Source organism: Lonchura striata, chromosome 4 (assembly GCF_050655825.1).
Source record: "Lonchura striata isolate lonStrDom1 chromosome 4, ASM5065582v1, whole genome shotgun sequence".
Classification (NCBI taxonomy): Eukaryota; Metazoa; Chordata; class Aves; order Passeriformes; family Estrildidae; genus Lonchura; species Lonchura striata.
In genome coordinates this window covers 15,236,939-15,255,418 of record NC_140706.1, presented here as the reverse complement: position 1 = coordinate 15,255,418, position 18,480 = coordinate 15,236,939, and the positions used below count along the sequence as shown (strand labels likewise).

The following is an 18,480-nucleotide window of genomic DNA, read 5'->3' as shown; positions in this document are numbered from 1 at the left end:
AAGATGAAATTAGGAAAAACCTGAAAATCAAAAAGAACTTGTGAAGTCTTTGAGCCACCCTGACATTTGGCTAAATTAAGATACTGTGCCTCCCCATACTGAGCTATTTTAAACCAAACTTCTTGGCTCTGCTAAAAGCACTCGTCTTCCACTTCACACTATTGTTGAAGCAAAAAACATCAGAATTATTTCTAGGTAATTCAGTTGAGAACACTATAAAAAGAGTTAGCCTTCATGGAACAAAAAGTATTATTCAAATTCTTGAGGTTTCAGATCACATTTCACTACATTTAAGATTGTTGATTGAAAACATAGTAATGTCAGCTGAATATCACATCAAGACCAATATGACAAAAATAAACACCGGCGGTATAAAAAGGGCAGAGAGATCATCAAATTGTCTTTGCTTTATTCTCATAACTTTTTACTCCAGAGCACTCAGGACTTTGCATTTAATAATAGGCAGAGCAGATGTGAGCAAATCTATATGTATCCATGCACATACATGCTGGAAAAAGGAACTGCTCTGAATTAGAGTTCAGCTGCTGTTCAGATACAATGACTGAAATGTATGTAGCAAAAAGTAGGTTAGTAGAAGGGGAGATTATATTAACTTCTATAAAGCAATGAAGAATGTGAGATAACTGAGTTCTTATGTGGTCCACGAAATGGGCACAGCAGGAAACACTGCCTTAGTCTCAGTAGCTTCCACAGGTCTGTCTGCAGAAATGCAGAAAACCTTGTAATGCTCCTGCACATGATGTTTTAATTTGTCATAAGTAGCTGTATATTAATAGATTTACACAGGATTTTGGCATCCAACAGAACTCAAAATTAAGTTATATACATATTGTTTTCATCTGAAACATTTTTTCACTCAAATTCACATCTGGAGACAGCTGGTTTTGTAGTACTGCTAGTACAAATATGAATGGTTGAAACATTTTGAACCTATATTTGTGAACTTCCCCAGGCTTGAATGAGTTTAAGGAAAAGGGCAGGTGTCTTTTGGACAGTATGATTTCTCCACATTTGGCACAGCTCTTACATAAGACATTGCTAATCAGAGCATTTCCTGGGTTTTCAAGACATAGCACAGGCTCACCTGGCTGACAGTCACCACTAAAGTGTAACATATATCTCTAAATAGTACTATTCACATCTTTATAGATGCAGAAATAAATAAAAAGTCATGTTCATGTCTCTCCTTCCCTCTGGGAGTAACAAATGACCTTATTGTTACTTGCTTTGCTGACACTTCTGCCCCTCACCTCCCGAGATGCCAGTCACACTGTTCTTTTGCACAGATTAAAACCATTATGTTAAACTCAGAACAAATGATTCACACTCAGCTTGAAATTTGCTGCCTCAAAAAATCTCAGGAAACCTATGTGTCTAGAACTTTGCCTTGTTGGTTTTTTTTTATTAGCTACATTATTTGGTTAGCTAAAAATCCTTATGATATTCCCAAGTTTTTAAAGCAAGTTTGAGCCACTTTATTGAACAGGTATTAGAAAAGAAATTGCTGTCTTTGGTACTGAGTTGAAGTAATGGGAAAAGAGCAAAAAACATTAGAAATAAGAAAACACTGTAAGAGGTGCTGAGTGTGTTGTTTAAAAAGAAAATCTCAATTGTTTAAACTGTAGCTATCTTACTTTATATTTTTATATTATTTTTCCAAACCAGAATTATTTAACACTCTCTACAGAGTGTTTGGTACCATGTGTAACTGCCAGCACTGACTGTGTTGCTGCTGGATTCAATCACATGCAGAGGCTGGAAAGCTTTCATAAGCTGGAAAGCAAAAATTGGCCAGCTGGGATGCTTGGCTTGTGGCTGGAAGTTGCCTAAGAGGCACATGGCTGGTGGATGGTATTAAGCTGTTCTCTGGACCTCACACACAGGCTGGCAGGTAGGACACACCAGCCCTGATGCTGGCTGGGACACCTGGGAGCCTCACACACAGTCTCTATAGCCTGTGGCCCAAAATGTGTCATGATATGACCTTCTGTGGGCAAATAGAAGATTGGTCAAAATTGCTTGGCTTTAGCTATCTGAGATGTGACTCAGACACCTTTAGCTATGAGGTGTTACAGATACCTTTCTTACTACTCTGGTGGCTGCTGTAAATAAAACATGAACAAGTAAAACAATAAAAAATTAAGAAGGTGTTCAAAGAACTGATCAAAGACCTAAAGTTACAGCACAGATAGGGAACAATTTTGAGGTATAATACACCCTGGATTTTTAAAGGTCTGTAACTTCTGATTTCAGTACTTTTGTGCTTTCAGTGTTTTTTGTGTCTGAAACAGATACAAAAATCCTTCAAGCTGGAGCCTAAACCACCTGTTACATAGGCAAACCCAAATATGTGTGCAATGTAAAGAGATTTGCATTAAAACAAAAGTAAAGATTATTACAGGCAGGGAAGCAAGACAAATAAGCAACTACAACATATTTTAAATATTTTATCTTTCCAACATACGTGGTACAGTTGCATGAGGGATTGAAAAGATGTAAATCTACTATGGACCCTTAAATCAGATTCATTGAGATAACAGGAATATCCTCTCCAAGTTTCCTGGCAACCAGTCCATACAAACACAAATAAATAATATAGAAGCTAACACAAAATGTGCAAAACGTATCTACATACAATTATTCTCTGTAGAATGACTATTTTTTTCTGACGATTTATGTGTCATCTTGGTAGCTGGATGTCCTGGTTGTTCAGAGGAGCCTCTAGCTGAAGCACTGGAATTCACACAAGTAACCCAAGAAACCTTCAGGATGACATCTGCTCTCTCCTTAGTGTGTTCTGAGCCCTGTATCCGAGTACACTGCCAGCAGGCCAATGTCTGACTTGGCAGGTTCTTTATCTGAATTTGATATACCATAAATCACACTGTGGTGGAGAAACTGTGGAACTTTCCAGACCTGGTATTTCTGACTATTTGCTATCCAGTGGCCAGGAAACAGCCAGCTGAGGAACAGCTGTACAGATGATGAAGCAATTGCCATTATGTGTTAAAATACTGCATGCAAGTATGCATCCAGGATCTTGCTGTACCCTAGTTTTTAAGTTTGGCCCAAGCACCGGACCACTTATGAAAATGAATTTACTTTTCCACTGTCTTACCTATTGCATCTTGTATCAAGTGAGCAATCTAAGATCTCTCCCACTTAAATTTATGTTTTGCCTTCCCAAAACATGATAATCAGTCACTTAGTTTCCAAGGTCAGATGCTAGGATGGTTTTACAAACAAGTAATCTCTGTGGGTGATGTATGCATAGTATCATTTTCTTTCTGAAATATGTGAACAGGAAGTATTATTCTTGGTTTAATTCTGGAGAATAAAGATAATAGGAAATAGTAATGAACTTCTATAAAAAGAAAATGAAGGGTTAGGCTTTCTAGCAGCAGTGGGGTAATTTCTGATACTAAAACAAGCCAATATTTAGTATGCAAGGTTTTAATATGGCAGATTTTCCAGTCCCAAAAGTAGGATGAAATTGCAGTTAGAAATCAGGTGAAGCCAAATTTATACCCAGCTAAGTCAGAGGATATTGATTCAGTTGATTAGCTCAGTACACTAAAGCAAATCGGAACAAAAAGACTGCAAAAGAAACAAACATGAGCTTGTTCCAGCTGCCTCCTCTGTCTGAAGATATAGGTCCTCTTTGTGCTGCTGGCGCAGATCTGAAGAAAAGAAAACAAACAGGATGTTCACAGCACAGAGCTGAGTTAGGATTCTTTTAAATATCAGGGGTTTGTTGCCAAGGGTGAAGTTTGTGGCCCAAGTGCTAAGCTAGAAGTTTCTTTATATGAGCCTGCCAACAGATTCCCTTTGGGTGTCATGATTCTATAAACAGAATATCTTTGCAAAACCCTGGGAACTCTTCTTTCTGCCTTTACACAAGAGCCTTCTTGTCTCTCCACAACCATTTGCTGTCTCTGGCCTTATGCTTGTGATTTCATAGTGCTCTTCTAGACAGCAGTGGTCCTGGAGGACTGTATTCTTGCAGCACTTGGTGCAATAGTATCCAGATCCACTTCTATGTCTCCCTGACATTGCAATAATGCAAGTAATCCATGCCACCGCTAACAGCTTCCATCTGGCGTCCTTCCTGCTTACATTTGTAAGCCATCTCTGCCATCTAGTGGGTATTTTTTACTCATAAGTTTTTTCTAATGTCAGGGTGTCACCTTAACCTTAAGCCAAAGTCTAAATTTGACTCAGCAGGAACATCGTTCAGGTCTGGAGAGGAGTTAAGGGGCACCACCACCATGCAAGAAGCCCCAGGTAATTACAGCACCTTCTAGGCCATCCTTCTGCTACCCTGACTCAGCTCTCTCCTTTGCTATGCCCATCTAACAGGAGTTGTGGTGAATAAAAAGTCATTTTCCAACTCTGACACTTTTGGGCTCAGGACATTATTCTCTGGAGGCTGAGAGGGCACCTATCAGCCTTGTAATAGCAGACAGCCCTGGTGAAAGGGATGCATGAGCCCCTGCATGCCTGTTTCACTGTTCACTATGAACACTGAGAGCACCTACTCTGCAAAGGAAACTTTTCCAAACAGATACCCACTCCAATTAGTGATACCCCTACTAACCAGCCCTCAGTCAGTTAATGGACCATCAAAGAACACAGAAAACATACCTAAGAAGGTTATCACCAAATAATTTATATGCATCTGCTTAAGGCTCTTTCTGAAAAGGCAGCTAGTTTCAATGGAGGTGGTGTTATTTACTACAGAGAATCGAGTGATTCTGGGGAGAATATAAGTATTCATTGGCTTGTAGTATTTAAATTACTTAAATTTCAGGGAGAAGAAATGATAGTTTTGTATGCAGATTGAGAAGCTCAATTGTGATTTGGGACATATAAGAAATTAATCAAACTTATTACAGTGCCATGCATAGAGGATGGAATACAGTGCTCATGAAGGAAACAAGCAAGGAAGCTTTTCCTAAGGAGGATGAGAACAGCTGAGTTGCTCAGGAGTTACCCCAGGAAAATGTAAGACTGGTGTTTCAAGTACACCAGGGTTATGTTACTTTGAGTACCAACGTGGATGGAAAGGAAGGGGCGGCTGGTCCCCTGCTTACACACTGCAAACGCCATGCGGCAATACTGCAGAACTGCATGCTCACCCTTAGCTGAAAGGAAAAACACATTAATGGTTTCCAAAATCCTTCTCATCCAGGTGCCCTCAGCTGAGTAACACACCCACAACACAAAACTTTGAGGAAAATGATTTAAAACCTGGGAGAGGAGAAACATCTGTTAACAGTTCAATAAAATATTGTATTTTTCAAAGTCCTGTGCTTTTTCTTCCAGTTTGTTAATATTGTCACCATGTTCACAGCTATTACTTTGAAGGGGATAACTGTATTTTCATTTGACATGTTGTCCTGGGGTGACCATTCAGTTGCAGAACAAGGAAACCATATTTTAATCCACTGTGCAAGTGGCATTTTGTAACCAATTAAAGCCCTAATGGGAAGTTGTTCTATGATCTACTGCCTAGAAGAAGTCTGGAGTTCCAGGGGTATTTATAAAACCACCATTTTAATAACATTTATATGCTGGTGCTAGGATATAAATTGCATGCGAGAATACATGTTGCATTGCAAGGTGAGTAAAAGTTTTCAGTGACCAGAAAGAACAGGGAATACACACTTTCTCTGTAGGTGTGTTCCAAGAACTGGACATGTGTCACAGAAGGTGATGTCCACCTCCTTTTCCGTACTACATGAAGCACTACAGCCCCTCCCAGAGGCAGGCAAGCTGGAGTTGCATCTCTGCTGCCATAACCAGGGACAGCAAATCAGGACCTTCATAGCTGAAGTTATCATTGCGATATCACACAGGTATTAACAAACAAAAATTTGCATGTGCTTGAATAGGGAAGAAAGGACAGTAAGAAATAAAGCATGGATTATCCATAAAAAGAAAATAACCATAAAACAGTGTTTATGTACTGGTATATTCTACAACATTCCAAACAGTGAGGAAGTTCTAATTCAGATGTTCAAGTATTTTATGTCTACCTATATATGCAACAGCATATAGATTATGAAACATAGTCAGAATTGAAAACAGTAATCTTTACTGTAAATTCACCAAAATACATAATGAATTAATGTAATGCTCTTCATATAATATAGATAAATATGGATAAGTATGGAGTTTGGGAGCAAGAAGTTATGTCTTGGATGTAATCTGCATTCTTTGTAGATAACTCACTGACCCAAGGTAAATACATCAAAATATAGAGATTAAGTTTCACACAAAATGGAAGATTAAAAGAAAACTTCCTCAAAATTTAGAACTGACAATTCCAGTAGTAGGAGAAATGTCCTTTAGATCTGTTGCCACTTGATTTATACTTTGATTAGTCAAGAAATTATATTAAAGAAAGCAACTTCAAATTTGTAATAGGTTTTGTATCAGAACAGTGATATGTACAAACTTTACATCATCAATGATATACAGTGTTACTGTGTGATCAGTGAGAACCATTAACACCTAATTTTGAACAGCAGGTGCTCACAGACAGCTGTGCACAATTTGTGAATAGAAACTGCTAATTCAATCCACAGTAACTGACAAATTCAAGACTGCTGTGTATTGCATATGGTGAATGTATAACAGGTGGTAGAGGTGGGATCTGTTGAACTGTTGACTTCTGCATAATTTATTCAGTTGTAACGACACTGAGGATAGGTTGAACTTCTTTTACTTACGATGCAAAGGCACACTTAGAATGATCAGGATTATCCAGGCAGAGTAAGAACATTACAGACCTGTGAAAATACCATTTTATTTAGCACCTTTCAGGCAGACAACTGAGGAAAACAAACAAGAAAAAATTAAACAAATTCACAGTACTATTATGTTTAAATCTTCCCTTCATTAAATTTATCTTACAATCTGTGGGAATGACTAGAGCTGTGAAACCTATTGTGAATAATTGGTAATTCTGCAGACATTCAATAGTGTTTTTAACTATTGTTTACATTTTAAATCCAAGTACATGAAGCCAACTTCTGTGTCTGACATTGAGTAAGTACAATGTTCCGCTCAATCATACAATAAGATGCAGTGTTTTGCTCAATAAACAACCAAAAAATGCCAAGTCTGAAAAATGTTGCATCATCGCTCCAACACATCAGTCCCTCCTAAAGACACAACATTAATGGCACTTCAGTATTGCACAGTAAGAATCAAAATAGATAAGGTGTTTCTGCAAATACAGCATAGTAATAAAAGGTTTTCACTTACTTGTAATTGTCAGTGCAAGTGACATCGTAACCAAGAGTTTCCAGCCTGTTTTCTAATATCTTTACACTATTAGTTCCACAGGAATCTCTGTGAGAAAGGATTTCAATATTATTGCAAATCTTCTGTTATATAATTTCTTTTCACTGAACTTGATGAAATTAGAAAAGTATATCCCCATCACTTTGCCTATTCTGTATTCCATAGCACCTCCAGAAGAATGGTGTACATTGTTCTTTATGCTTCATTTGCCTACATTACTGTTGTTTCACAATTTATCCTTTTTACAGTTTAGAGTCTAGAAGATTAGCTTTAGTTAGTGTAGCATTTTCAGATTCTATCCACTAATAATCTCACATTTAATATTTGACTAGACGGAAAAAGACTTAAGTAAAAGACTTTTGTAAAATAGTAAATGTTTTGTTTGTAATATTCTTTGGCAACTATTTAGGTAGTGATAATGCTGATGCTATCTGTCTTTACAGAGTTAGTTTGTTATAATAAATGAGAATTATGTATGTTGTTAGAAGCTTCTTCTCTCTCTTGAATATTGAATAATAGAAAAATACAGAAATAAAAAAAACAAGAAACAATCCTAAACACAGCTCCTGTTTCTAGTACTGATTTTTTTCATTTGAAGTCCAATTAGTATAAGAAAGTTTACAGAACCTACTGAGACCTCTAAACTTGCACCAACACAAAGTATTAAAGCCAGTGCTACTTATCTGCTGGTCAGTAAATACCCATGACTAAAGAAATCATATGGAGACCAACAAAATAATTGTAGAAAACAATTAATAAAAATATACAATTACTCCTATGCATCCATTTACTGAAACATAAATTAAGATTCAGTGCTTGTCTTAGCTTTTCTTTGTAAAAAGGGCAACTTTTGCAAAGACTACGTGTATGTTATGTCCCTCCCAGAGGATATGATTCTTTGATTTAGAGAGACAGGCTGAAAAATGCTAATCTGAACTCCACAGTATTAGAGTGCTGTGTAGAAAAATGCTAATGTAGACTCCACAGCATTGTGGTAAAATACACAACAGACAGCCCAAACTGTTTTGACTAATCAGTTTTGTTATATTTGTTTATTACTTATTTGTTTGTCTGCTTTATTTAAATTACCAGCAAAATGAGACACTTAAGCCTACATCTTATTACTGGATTAACTACTGAGAGAAAAAGAGCCACCAGTTGGTATTTGCCTGCTTCTACAAATTTTCAAACAGTTAAGATAGGTGAAAATGAAAAGAATGCATACAGCAAAGTAAAAGAAATATCACTTATCAGCACTTAATCTAAAATTCAGATTGACTCTTAGTAAAACTGCTCATGCTCTATCTTCATTCAGGGTCTGAATCCATACACACATCTAACCAGACTTGGCTCTAGATCTAATATTACAATTTATTTATATTTTCTCTAATTCTGGTATTTCTATACTCTCTGAGAATGGCAGGTTGTGTTTCCTGTGTTCATGAAAGCATTTAAAATACATTGATTTAAATAGTATGCAAATATAATCAAGCAGAAAGATAAGGTGAAATTTTAAAGACAGGTCCAAAAGGGAGAAATTAATTTTTATTTTGAAGACATAACTTACAAATCTGGTCCTTCAATATCATCCACAACCCAAATGAGAACTTGAGAGATTTTGTCTTTCTGGAGATTAGGTATTTCATAATCTGCAAAAAAACTGATTCAAGAAAAAAAATTGAACTATAAAGAACATGAAAATTAAACAGTCCTTTTCCTCCTCTGTATTAATGAATTCACCTAAAAGTGAACAAGAATGAACTACTAAAAATGCAAAACCAAATAAAAAGCCTTTGATACTTCCTCTTAATATCTAATTTAACAAGATATGAAATCCAATGGCTGATTTTAATGTCTCTAGATTGATTTTTTTTTATTTTTTTTTTTTTGTGAGATGCTGGCATTTCAAAGCCATAGATTTCTAAGCCTTTTAGCAAGATGTAGTGCAATGATTTCCAATCTTTTAGGGGTTTTTTCACTCAGAAAACTTGTAAGGGCTTGTAAGCTTGTAAGACCTCACTGAATGCCTGGTCCAAGTCTGGGCCTAGGTCTCTCCTCTAATTTGCTATTTGCCTGTCATGTGTCTTCTTAAATGTCCATTAGATCTCTAATAGACATCTATGTCTTCTATTAAATGTCTATATCAGCACTACAGTGTCTCTGGGCCCTTTTCAATGTTCTGAGACCTCCACAGAGAAGAAGGGACCACTAGTTGCCACTTCCTGGATGGGACCAGCAGCGACAATGCTGGTCTGTCCTCCTGGTGCCTACAGGCAAACTACCAGGGCTCTGCACATGTGCTGCTTGCCAGTATCTGTTGGTTCATGAAGTCAGCAAATTATTTTAAATTTATGGTGAAGTGGAACAGGAGGACAAATACCAAGAGTTGCTTTCTCTGGTCCCATCTGGTATGGAGGGAGCTCACCAGAGACCAGTAGCAGCAACAGCAGGTTTGCCTTTCTGTCCAAGGTGTCCAAGCCTGTCCAACACGTAGTGAAAATATAACAAAAAATAAAGATTCTAACTCATTTACTCAGTCAAGCACATGTTATTGCCAGAAAAAAAGAAGCTTGCTCCCAAATTGGGAGAAATCTTTAACTAGAAGTCTCAGAAACTGTGGAGAAACAATGTAGAACTGACTTCAGTAAAACAAATTTTTGAACTGGCTTCTATTATTAAAGAAATCTGCCAACTAAATTCATTCTGTGTGAATGAGCAAAGTTATTTTGCCATGAAATGAGAAATAAATCGTAACTGAAATGATATCAGGTGACTTAATGATTATTTAAGTGTTCAAACTTTAAAACTGAATAAACTTCGAAAGAGGCTTTGAAATACTTGAAAACAGACCAGAGAGATGGTAAGGAAGACAGGCAGATCTTTCAGATTACTTTCTGCTATTTATAATTCAGCTTCCAGCTTTTTTCAAACATGAGCTCTTAAAAAATTCAGTCATAAATGGACCAGAAGATACACAGCAAAGAAAACAGATGGAGTAACTGGCTTTGCTTTCTCCTTGGCAGGCTGAGTTCCAGTAGTGATTTCACTGGTTAAAATACCACCAGACTGGCAACCCAGAGAACTGGTGGAATTAATGTGTGTGTGAGATGTTTTTGAAATAAGGAATCTGTAAACTAACAGAAATAAGGAATTAATTTCTGAAATAAGGAATCTATAATAGATTCTGGGTATTGCCCTGCTGCCAGGTATTACCATCTGCAGAAGATTTGATCCCAGCTGACCATTTGACCAGCCTAAGGAGTCTTTTAAGTCTTTGTGATTAGCTGAAAGTTCTGTACAGAGATGGATGTTTTGGGACATAGAGGTAAGTAGTTAGGAGGTGTTTTGTAAAAGATAGTTCTTCTCTTCTATCCAGAGATAAAATTGCCTTTTCAATGGTCATTTTTAGTCTTCATGAATACACAAGAGGAGATTCTCTTCTATGGGTTTTTAAAAAATGTAATATTTTATCTGTCTTGGACAGGACAGTTGCTGAGGTAATGAAGGATGCATTTCTTACAGATAAGCAGTCACTACAGACACATAGTGAAAGTTCTAAAGGGTGTACTTTTACAATAAATTTTGAATGTAAGCTTAGATGAACTTCTGCATGGTGGTACACCTCTGAATCAGGAAAAATACACTGTCCTTAATATAAAAGGAAGAAGAGGAAGCTCATTTTTTTCATTTTTGCTGTTATCCTCCTCAACAAACTTTTTTTTTTTTTTCTTTCTGGAACAATAATAAACTTCAAACTACATCCACTCTTGGACATGGAGAAATAAATACTTTCCCTTTAGAACTTACCAAGTTTGCTGGTAGGCCTGACAAAAGCTACACTCCTTGTAACAATATCATCTATTTGGACGTGTCCCTGAAAAGAAATTTCCTTAACACTCATCTTTTTGAAGACATACACATTTTGCCACAGTGTATTGTCTGACTCTAGGGCAGCTTTCAGGGCATTCACCATGCTTGCCACAGCAGCTTGTAAAATGCAGGAGTTGAAAGGATTGTTTCCATCCACTAGGAATTAACCCTTCAGCTAGGGACAATTAACAGTTTTTACACACAACTCAGCAGACTTTGATGCAACAGGTCCCTTCAGCTACACTTTCATGCTTTGTGCAGCAGAAGGCCCAAATAATAGTTGAATTTTCTTTTTTGTAGCCATCACACAGTCAGTTCAGTCAGTTCTCTACACAGAAATCAGTCAGTTCTCTTACCCTGTCTGTGGATAAGCTCCTCCCTCTGCAGAACCATTCAGCAAGACCTGTATCACCCCAGAGCTGTGCTGTGCATACTGCAATAGATAACAGTGCTTTTCAGATTTCACAGATTTGTCATAAAACTTAGTATTTTATTGCAAACAACAGTAACCAAGGAAAGAATTTTACCACAAAGAATATCATAACTGCAAAAATAATACTAGATTAGCACCCTAGCAGGTCACTGAAGCAAAAAGGACAGGAACCAAACAGGCCATGGTTTACTTCAATGATTCTTCTCAAGCTATTTTCTCACATTTATAAGTAGTTTCTTCAGCACAATAAGAAAGCATTTTGGCATTGCCTGTTGAATTTGATATGTGAGTAAAGGGTTTTCAGCAAGTCTGTCAAATTAGGACCTGTAATCAGAAGACAGTCAGTGTGCTTACTGTACTTAGTATATAGTTTCTATTAACAAAGCTAACAGAATTTTAACACATTATCTACCTAAGGTGAATGTTAAATTCTCCTTGCTAAAACACTGCAGCCAGTCTAAAACAGTGTATTTGTATCAGGGGAAATAATCCAGTAGAGTTAAAGGTTTAAATCTGTTTTGAACTAGCAATGTTTTCCTGTATCACCCCAGACACACCCACAGATATATGAACTTAGCACTAATAAAATATTTACGATGATTGAGGTCATCCTCCAGAAAGAATCCACTGCGTTGTTTTCACATTCCATTGCGGTAGGGCAGGATTCATAGTCCAGGCCTATAGGGAGGTATGTGATTTGTGCTATTAGAGAGATGACAATGACTGCAAAAAGTGACTTTAGAAAGCAACTAAATATATTTGTGCATTACTCACTGAACCCCCAACCTATGTTTGACATAGCACTGAAGGTTGTTGTATTTTTAAAATAATTTTCCATCCTTTATAGTTTACACAAACAATTGCATTCAGAGGATTCAGTAATTTGGCTGAAATGGTTCTAACTCTGTTCCTGGGATGCAGGGATGCAGGTTCAGAAGACTGAGAAGGAGGTTTATCCCCACTGCAGGACCATTTAGATTTCACTGTGTGCTCCCCTGACTGCAGTGTAAAACATTCACATGATACCAGAGAGAACGAGACAGTGAAGCTATCCCAGATTTTTCATGGGGTAAGAGCAAATTTAGTTTCACCAAGACACAGCAGTTGGTCTCTGTTATGGTTTTACAGATAAATGTTTAACATGGCACTCATTGTCTTACCAGGGCTGTTTTCCTGCCCACACCAGTTCAGCAAATTTCCAACAAAGCCAAAGAGAGTATCAGAGAGAGACATGTAGCGAAGTCCTCTGCCAGCAAAGCTACTGACTAGTAGCTGATTATTTTCCCAGAAAAGAGACTAGGAAAAAAAAAAAACCATAAAGAAATGTACCAACATTTGGGTGCGGACACAGTGAGATTATGAAAACAGTTAAAAACATGTTTTAGTATTTCTTTCAAAATTAAGTTAATAACCAGAAATGTTAGCTATCTCTTTAAAGGAACAAAGTTTTTTAATTTTCCAGAGGTATAAATTCTGATCACAAGTGACTTGAGGAACAGTACTAGTTTGCTGAGAAAGGATATGGTCCTCTTTTAAATATAGATAAGCCTAGCTTTGCCTGCCTCAGCAGACAGATTTAGGCAAATAAAGAAGACATTTTTACACCAGATATATGTTACCAGAAATTTCTCACATTGCTATGTGGTCTTATGGTGTGAAAAAACCCCATATGTCTAGATGTTATTTCCGTGCTTGTAGAACTCCTCATGAATTAAGCCGTGTTGACAGTAGTATTTGTTGGTTTAGCTTGTATCACTTAGGAATGAGGAACAATTGTGCTAGAGGAAAAGCTGCATTAAAACACAACACATCATTTACACTTCCACAGTTCTTTGCAATTGCCAGCACATCAAACCCTTACTGTTCTCTGGCATAGAACAACGTCCTCTCTCATTTCTGCTTTTGCTTGTTCAGTGTGTCAATGTTTAACATGGCACTGTCATGAGACTTAGCTGAGAGGAGTAAAAGAAAAAGGTGATAGCAGGCACAGCATTTGTTGCCAAAGCACCTAACTTAAGGAAAAGTAGAATTAGAAGATCAGGGACTATGACAAAGCTCCCAGCACAACAGGAAAAATGGGGGGATCTCTGTAGTATGAAAAGAGAGACATTGCTGAGAAGTTCCGGCATAAAATAAATGGAGCCACACATAGAAACATGCTATCAAGTCTGAGTCTAGTTTATAAACTACAGAGTCTAGTTTACAAACTACAGACTGGTCAAAAAGGGTGACTCACAAATCATTTACAGAATGACTTTTGAATTGTGTCACGTAAAATCTGTTGTATGTCAAAGAGCAATTAACATAAGAAAATATTACCTTGTTAGGTGGAATCGTGTGAAATGTGAGGTTGATAAATAATTCATAATCCTTAGGTAGAATGTTGCAAGGATTCTTGTTAATAAATGCATTTTTAAATGCTTCCCATATCTGTGAACAATTCTTCTCACTGTAATCATTAAAAAAACCAAATAGCAAAATTGTTTTTTCAAAGGTGAGCAAGAAAGATACTTGTTCTCAACTCCTTCAAATACCCGAATTAAAGTCTGTATAAGGCTAAGGCAGAAAACTGAAGTCAGGGTGTAAAAAACTTGTAGCTCAGGAAGAGTACAGAGATCTTGTCTTCTGAATCATAACTGCAGCAGATAAGGAAGAAGTAGCAAGGAAAAGATTAGCATTTACAGTGTGGAAACACATTATGATTCAACAAAAATCTTAGTAGATATGGTATACACAGGGAGTAATCCAACAGTGTAGAAATACTGAAGAAAAAGCTTTCTTTGAAATTTTCCAGATTCAAAAATAAGCCATTTCAAATAAATCATAGCTAAATATCCAACACTGCTGGAATGCAATACTACTCTTAAAATGTCAGATTCAAATACAAGATTAGTTGCTAAAAAGCTTTGATGGTAGAATAATGATGGTGACAAAGAGATGCCTTCAGTTTCTAGGCCCTGGGACTGCAGTTTTATCTTGCTGGAATGAGTACAGTGACAGGGACACACACTGTCACTATGCAGTAGCTACAAGAACTACAAGTATGTTGTTAGCATTCAACAGTTCAAGGGCTGAAATACGATGCTAGGCTGTACACTCCAACATTTCCCTTCTTCCAGCTCTCTCCTGGGGACAATAATCTCCATGGAGGGCCAAGACAGGCTGTCTGTCTATAGATGGAAGTGTCCTATCTCTTTGGACTTTCAGGATCACACTTGTCACAGCTCTGAGCCTGCCTGGAATAATTAAGAAGGAAATTTCTACTTTCACCAGTTTTCCACAGTACTTTCCCCATATATTTTTGCGACAATATCTATGCCAGGAACACTCTGCATGACAGAATAATTACTTTATGCGCATACAGCCTTCCTAACATGAATAGCTGTCATTGCAAAGCTCTTGTTTGAACAATAGTAGTCCTGATAAGTAAATCAAACTTTGCCATTACAGTGTTTTGCTCATTTAGTATCATCCATATATAGCATGGTTTCTGTTGGAACAGGTTCTTCAGGGAGCTGCTTTGTGACACTGAATGTCACAGGCACTTTAAAGGAGCCCTTGTGATGAGCTATGCAGGAAACAGGACATAGATTTTCCTACAGAAATCTCTGGTCATGCTTCCAACAACTATATAAAAATTCCCTGTATACTGTATATGGATCTTGACCTGAAAATTTTCAGTGATGCAGTATGATCCTTAATCAGTAGTTTCAAGGTTTAAACAGATTTACTTAATAAAAGAATTTGGACCCTATTTCTGATGTCAAGCTGTTATACTTTGGCTTCTGACAATTGCATATACTTAGGCTTCATTTTGCTGAAGAGCTTTCTACTTGAAGCACTTACGTTAGTACTTGTGGGTTATGATCAACCGAACTTTTAAGATCTTTCCTGACAGGTGCATCCATCAGTAACTTTCTGGTTAATTCACATATTGCTTTTTTTTTTTTTTCATGACTTCTCACCCAGTTTTGAGCAGCTTGTAAATCAAAAGGATTATTCTGCTCTGATACTCAAAACTTCTTAGCTGGCAAAAGTACTTATTGAAACTACAGGTCAGGGAAGGACTGCAGTTCAGGACAGTTCCTTCTAAACTTAGTAGACCCTAATAAGTCAGATTAATTTCACACTATTTAGTTTAAAATATTGTTTCCAAATCTTTCATTATATACTACAAATAAACAAATATGGAGGAAAAGCATTATAGGAACATTTGTGTTATTTAGCATACTCCTTTTAGGAAATGTCAAATATGATCTTAATTCAAACTCCTCACTTCTGCATGGCCACAGCATTTTGTAGAATGCCTCTTTGGATTGCCATTTTGTATAATCTGTTTTAACACATGGGAAAGTTTTCATTATGTTCCTATAAACATCTTTATGTTTTAATTATCTTGCAGTGTAAAGACATGTTTTGCTAGCTTCCTTTAAGTTAGCAAAGTTTTCTTAGAAAATTTGTGCATAAATTCAGAAGCAAAACCTATCCAGTTGGTCACGTCTCTATGAAAGCTAGCCAGGGGCAACTAAGAAACAGACAATGAACAGAAAGGGCTATTAATAATTCTAATATGTATTTTGCATGTGTACAGTATGAAATTTCCATTTTGTTTGGATTACATTATTTGCTAATACACCGAAGGAAAAGAGAAAAATCCCCACATTATAAGAATCAGTTGTGTAGCTCTTCTTTCAATAATGCCATTTTTGGTCAAAATTCAGGAAAATAGTCCTAATGTCCTGCCAGGCTTCATGCTATCCTGAGCAATGTTTGATGAACATGTTCAAACCTCTCAATTTTAAAATCATGTAGAAAAAATGTAACCAGAATTCAGTAAATCCCAAAACTACCATAAACATGAGACATTTGGAAATGTTTTCCAGAATATTGCATTTATAACTCTAACAGTCCAAATCAGTTAACAATATGGTTCAAATTTCTACAGTGACTATTCTTTATGTTGCTCATTTTAGAATATTCTGTATTATTATTCATGTCCTGCTTCAGATATAAATGAAGTGGGATCTGTTAAGTCCTGCAGAAGCTCTACCTGTCTAGAGCCTACTGCAAGACCAGATTACCTACATAGCTGTTAACTAAGTTCACATATTTTATATTATATATTGTAGGAATGTAGAAATCTACACTTAAAGTTTACTTCCACCTTCCTCTGGGACATGTTTATAAATTTGCCAAGCTTGAACTGTTCGATGCACTGTGTTATTAGCATTAGGATGATCTTTATTCCTTCATGAGAAACTTGGAAGAAAACACTTCTGAAAGGTTAAGAGTGTTATTGTGCAGAAGTATATTGTTTTGGCTTTGTTAATAGTGAAAAATTTGTTTGAAGTTCTTTATCTTCCTCTTTTGCAACAGGAATTGAAAATGGGGGGTTGGGCAATTGAGGTGATTTTTGCAGTATCATCTAACCCTGTTTTAAGACAGCAATTTAATGCTACAGGAACCCAGATAGGGCCCCTCTACAAATACCTCTTCACACTTTTAGGGCAATTTTTTAATGGCAGAATAAAGGGCTGAACTCCAGGAGATTGTCCTTCTTATTTTCTTCCTTTTTACTGAAGCCCTTACAAAGCAAGGAATCAGAAAAGTGCTCATTTTAGCAAAGTGTGTGATTTACCTCCAGTTCTGTATAATTAGCACAGCCAATAGAAGCTCACAGATAATCCTACTTAAGCAGTTGATTAGTACTTGATTTTTCAGGTGGATGAGCTAAACAGGTTTCTTTAGTACCAAAGGATATCTATAAAGTGAGGTGCTCCCCTTTGTACATGATGTGACATACAGGCATGCAAGGCAAAGCTGGTCTTCCCAGGAGTGCTCTTAGATTTGGCACTTCCAAAACACCATCCCTGTCATTTCTGTGTGTTGTTCTCTTTACAGAAAGTAATGGGGGGGGGGAGGCAAAAAAAAAGTGAAATAAAGAATTGAAGGATTAAAAATCTTGCCCCAATTACACTACTTTAATTAAAACATGATATCTATCAAAGTAATTTTGTTGTTTCCAGACAGCTACAAGCATGTTGGTTTCAAAAGGATCACTTTCATTGCTAGAAGCATAACATCAAACTTCTGATTAACAACCATTTGTACAGAACATAAAAAAATAATCCAGAAACAAGCAAAACTTACCCAACAGCAGGATTCACAGTTCTAATATAATCATAGCATCTTCCAATGAAAATACTTTCCAGGTTTTGAGTAGTACCTTCACCTTTCCATTTCTTTCCCTGCACTCCTGAGAAGCTGTTCATACAGAGAACAGAGACAAAGAAAAGAGGATAAAAAAGGCTCACCATCATGAATTCCTGACAATCCAAATTCTTAAAAGGAAAAAACCCCAAAGAAATAAAAAAGTAGAGTTCAATGATACAATTTAAATGGAAACCTGCAGTCCGAACGTTTAATATTTTTAGTACTAGCTACAACTCAGTACACAAGACAAAAGCGGGAAAAAAAACCTTGCTGGAAACTATAACCTATTTCCTGGAACGATTGCAGCACAGAGATACATCACTTCCTTGTGTCTAAACTATTCCTCACTTCAGAAAAAACGAAAAAGTTTGAAGGCCACCTGGTGATAACTGAAGAGAATTGCAGTATATCTCTGCAAAGGGAGGAAAAAAAACCCCTTACCACTTCAATACTTAGGATGCCTTTGGTTCGCTTAATACTCGTTGCTGTGCTACACATTTTGGTGTGATGATACGTGCACCATGTCTTTGTGAAAAAAACCTGCCTTGCAGTCATGAATCAATCATAACGAGAAACATAAGGATTACAACTTATATCTTGTGCACTGAACAAATGTCTTCAGCTTCTGCTGT

At 36.8% G+C, this 18,480-nt stretch overlaps 1 protein-coding gene across 6 annotated transcripts; it reads right to left on the bottom strand.

The window, feature by feature from the left end:
• Window positions 1-392: 392 nt before the first annotated feature.
• Window positions 393-18,201, bottom strand: BST1 (bone marrow stromal cell antigen 1). Of its 6 annotated transcripts, XR_014954740.1 has the most exons (11): window positions 18,133-18,200; window positions 17,786-17,899; window positions 13,955-14,084; window positions 12,796-12,931; window positions 12,231-12,313; window positions 11,559-11,635; window positions 8,900-8,992; window positions 7,294-7,380; window positions 6,756-6,815; window positions 5,160-5,271; window positions 393-3,701 (listed from the first exon to the last, which is right to left on the bottom strand). XR_014954740.1 is itself a non-coding variant. In XM_085577723.1 (10 exons), exons 1-10 carry the CDS (start codon window positions 18,165-18,167, stop codon window positions 3,587-3,589), a joined length of 930 nt encoding a protein of 309 aa, XP_085433849.1. In that variant the 5' UTR covers window positions 18,168-18,201; the 3' UTR covers window positions 393-3,586. The 6 variants fall into 6 exon arrangements, 4 of the variants coding, with proteins under 4 accessions (XP_085433849.1, XP_085433850.1, XP_021410048.1 ...); XR_014954739.1 differs by having other exon boundaries at window positions 17,786-18,150; XM_085577723.1 differs by lacking the exon at window positions 5,160-5,271 and having other exon boundaries at window positions 18,133-18,201.
• Window positions 18,202-18,480: the final 279 nt, after the last annotated feature.

What these genes read in the sequence shown, in the direction of transcription:
- BST1 (XM_021554371.4), bottom strand. Translation starts at nt 17,955, where the DNA reads ATGATGGTGAGCCTTTTTTATCCTCTTTTCTTTGTCTCTGTTCTCTGT. An exon ending in ACACGATTCCACCTAACAAG is followed by an intron (nt 12,932 to 13,954) that starts GTAATATTTTCT and finishes TTTTTTTCCTAG; the next exon opens with TCTCTTTTCTGGGAAAATAA. An exon ending in TCTAAGTGTGCCTTTGCATC is followed by an intron (nt 3,702 to 6,755) that starts GTAAGTAAAAGA and finishes TCTTTTCTTCAG; the next exon opens with ATCTGCGCCAGCAGCACAAA.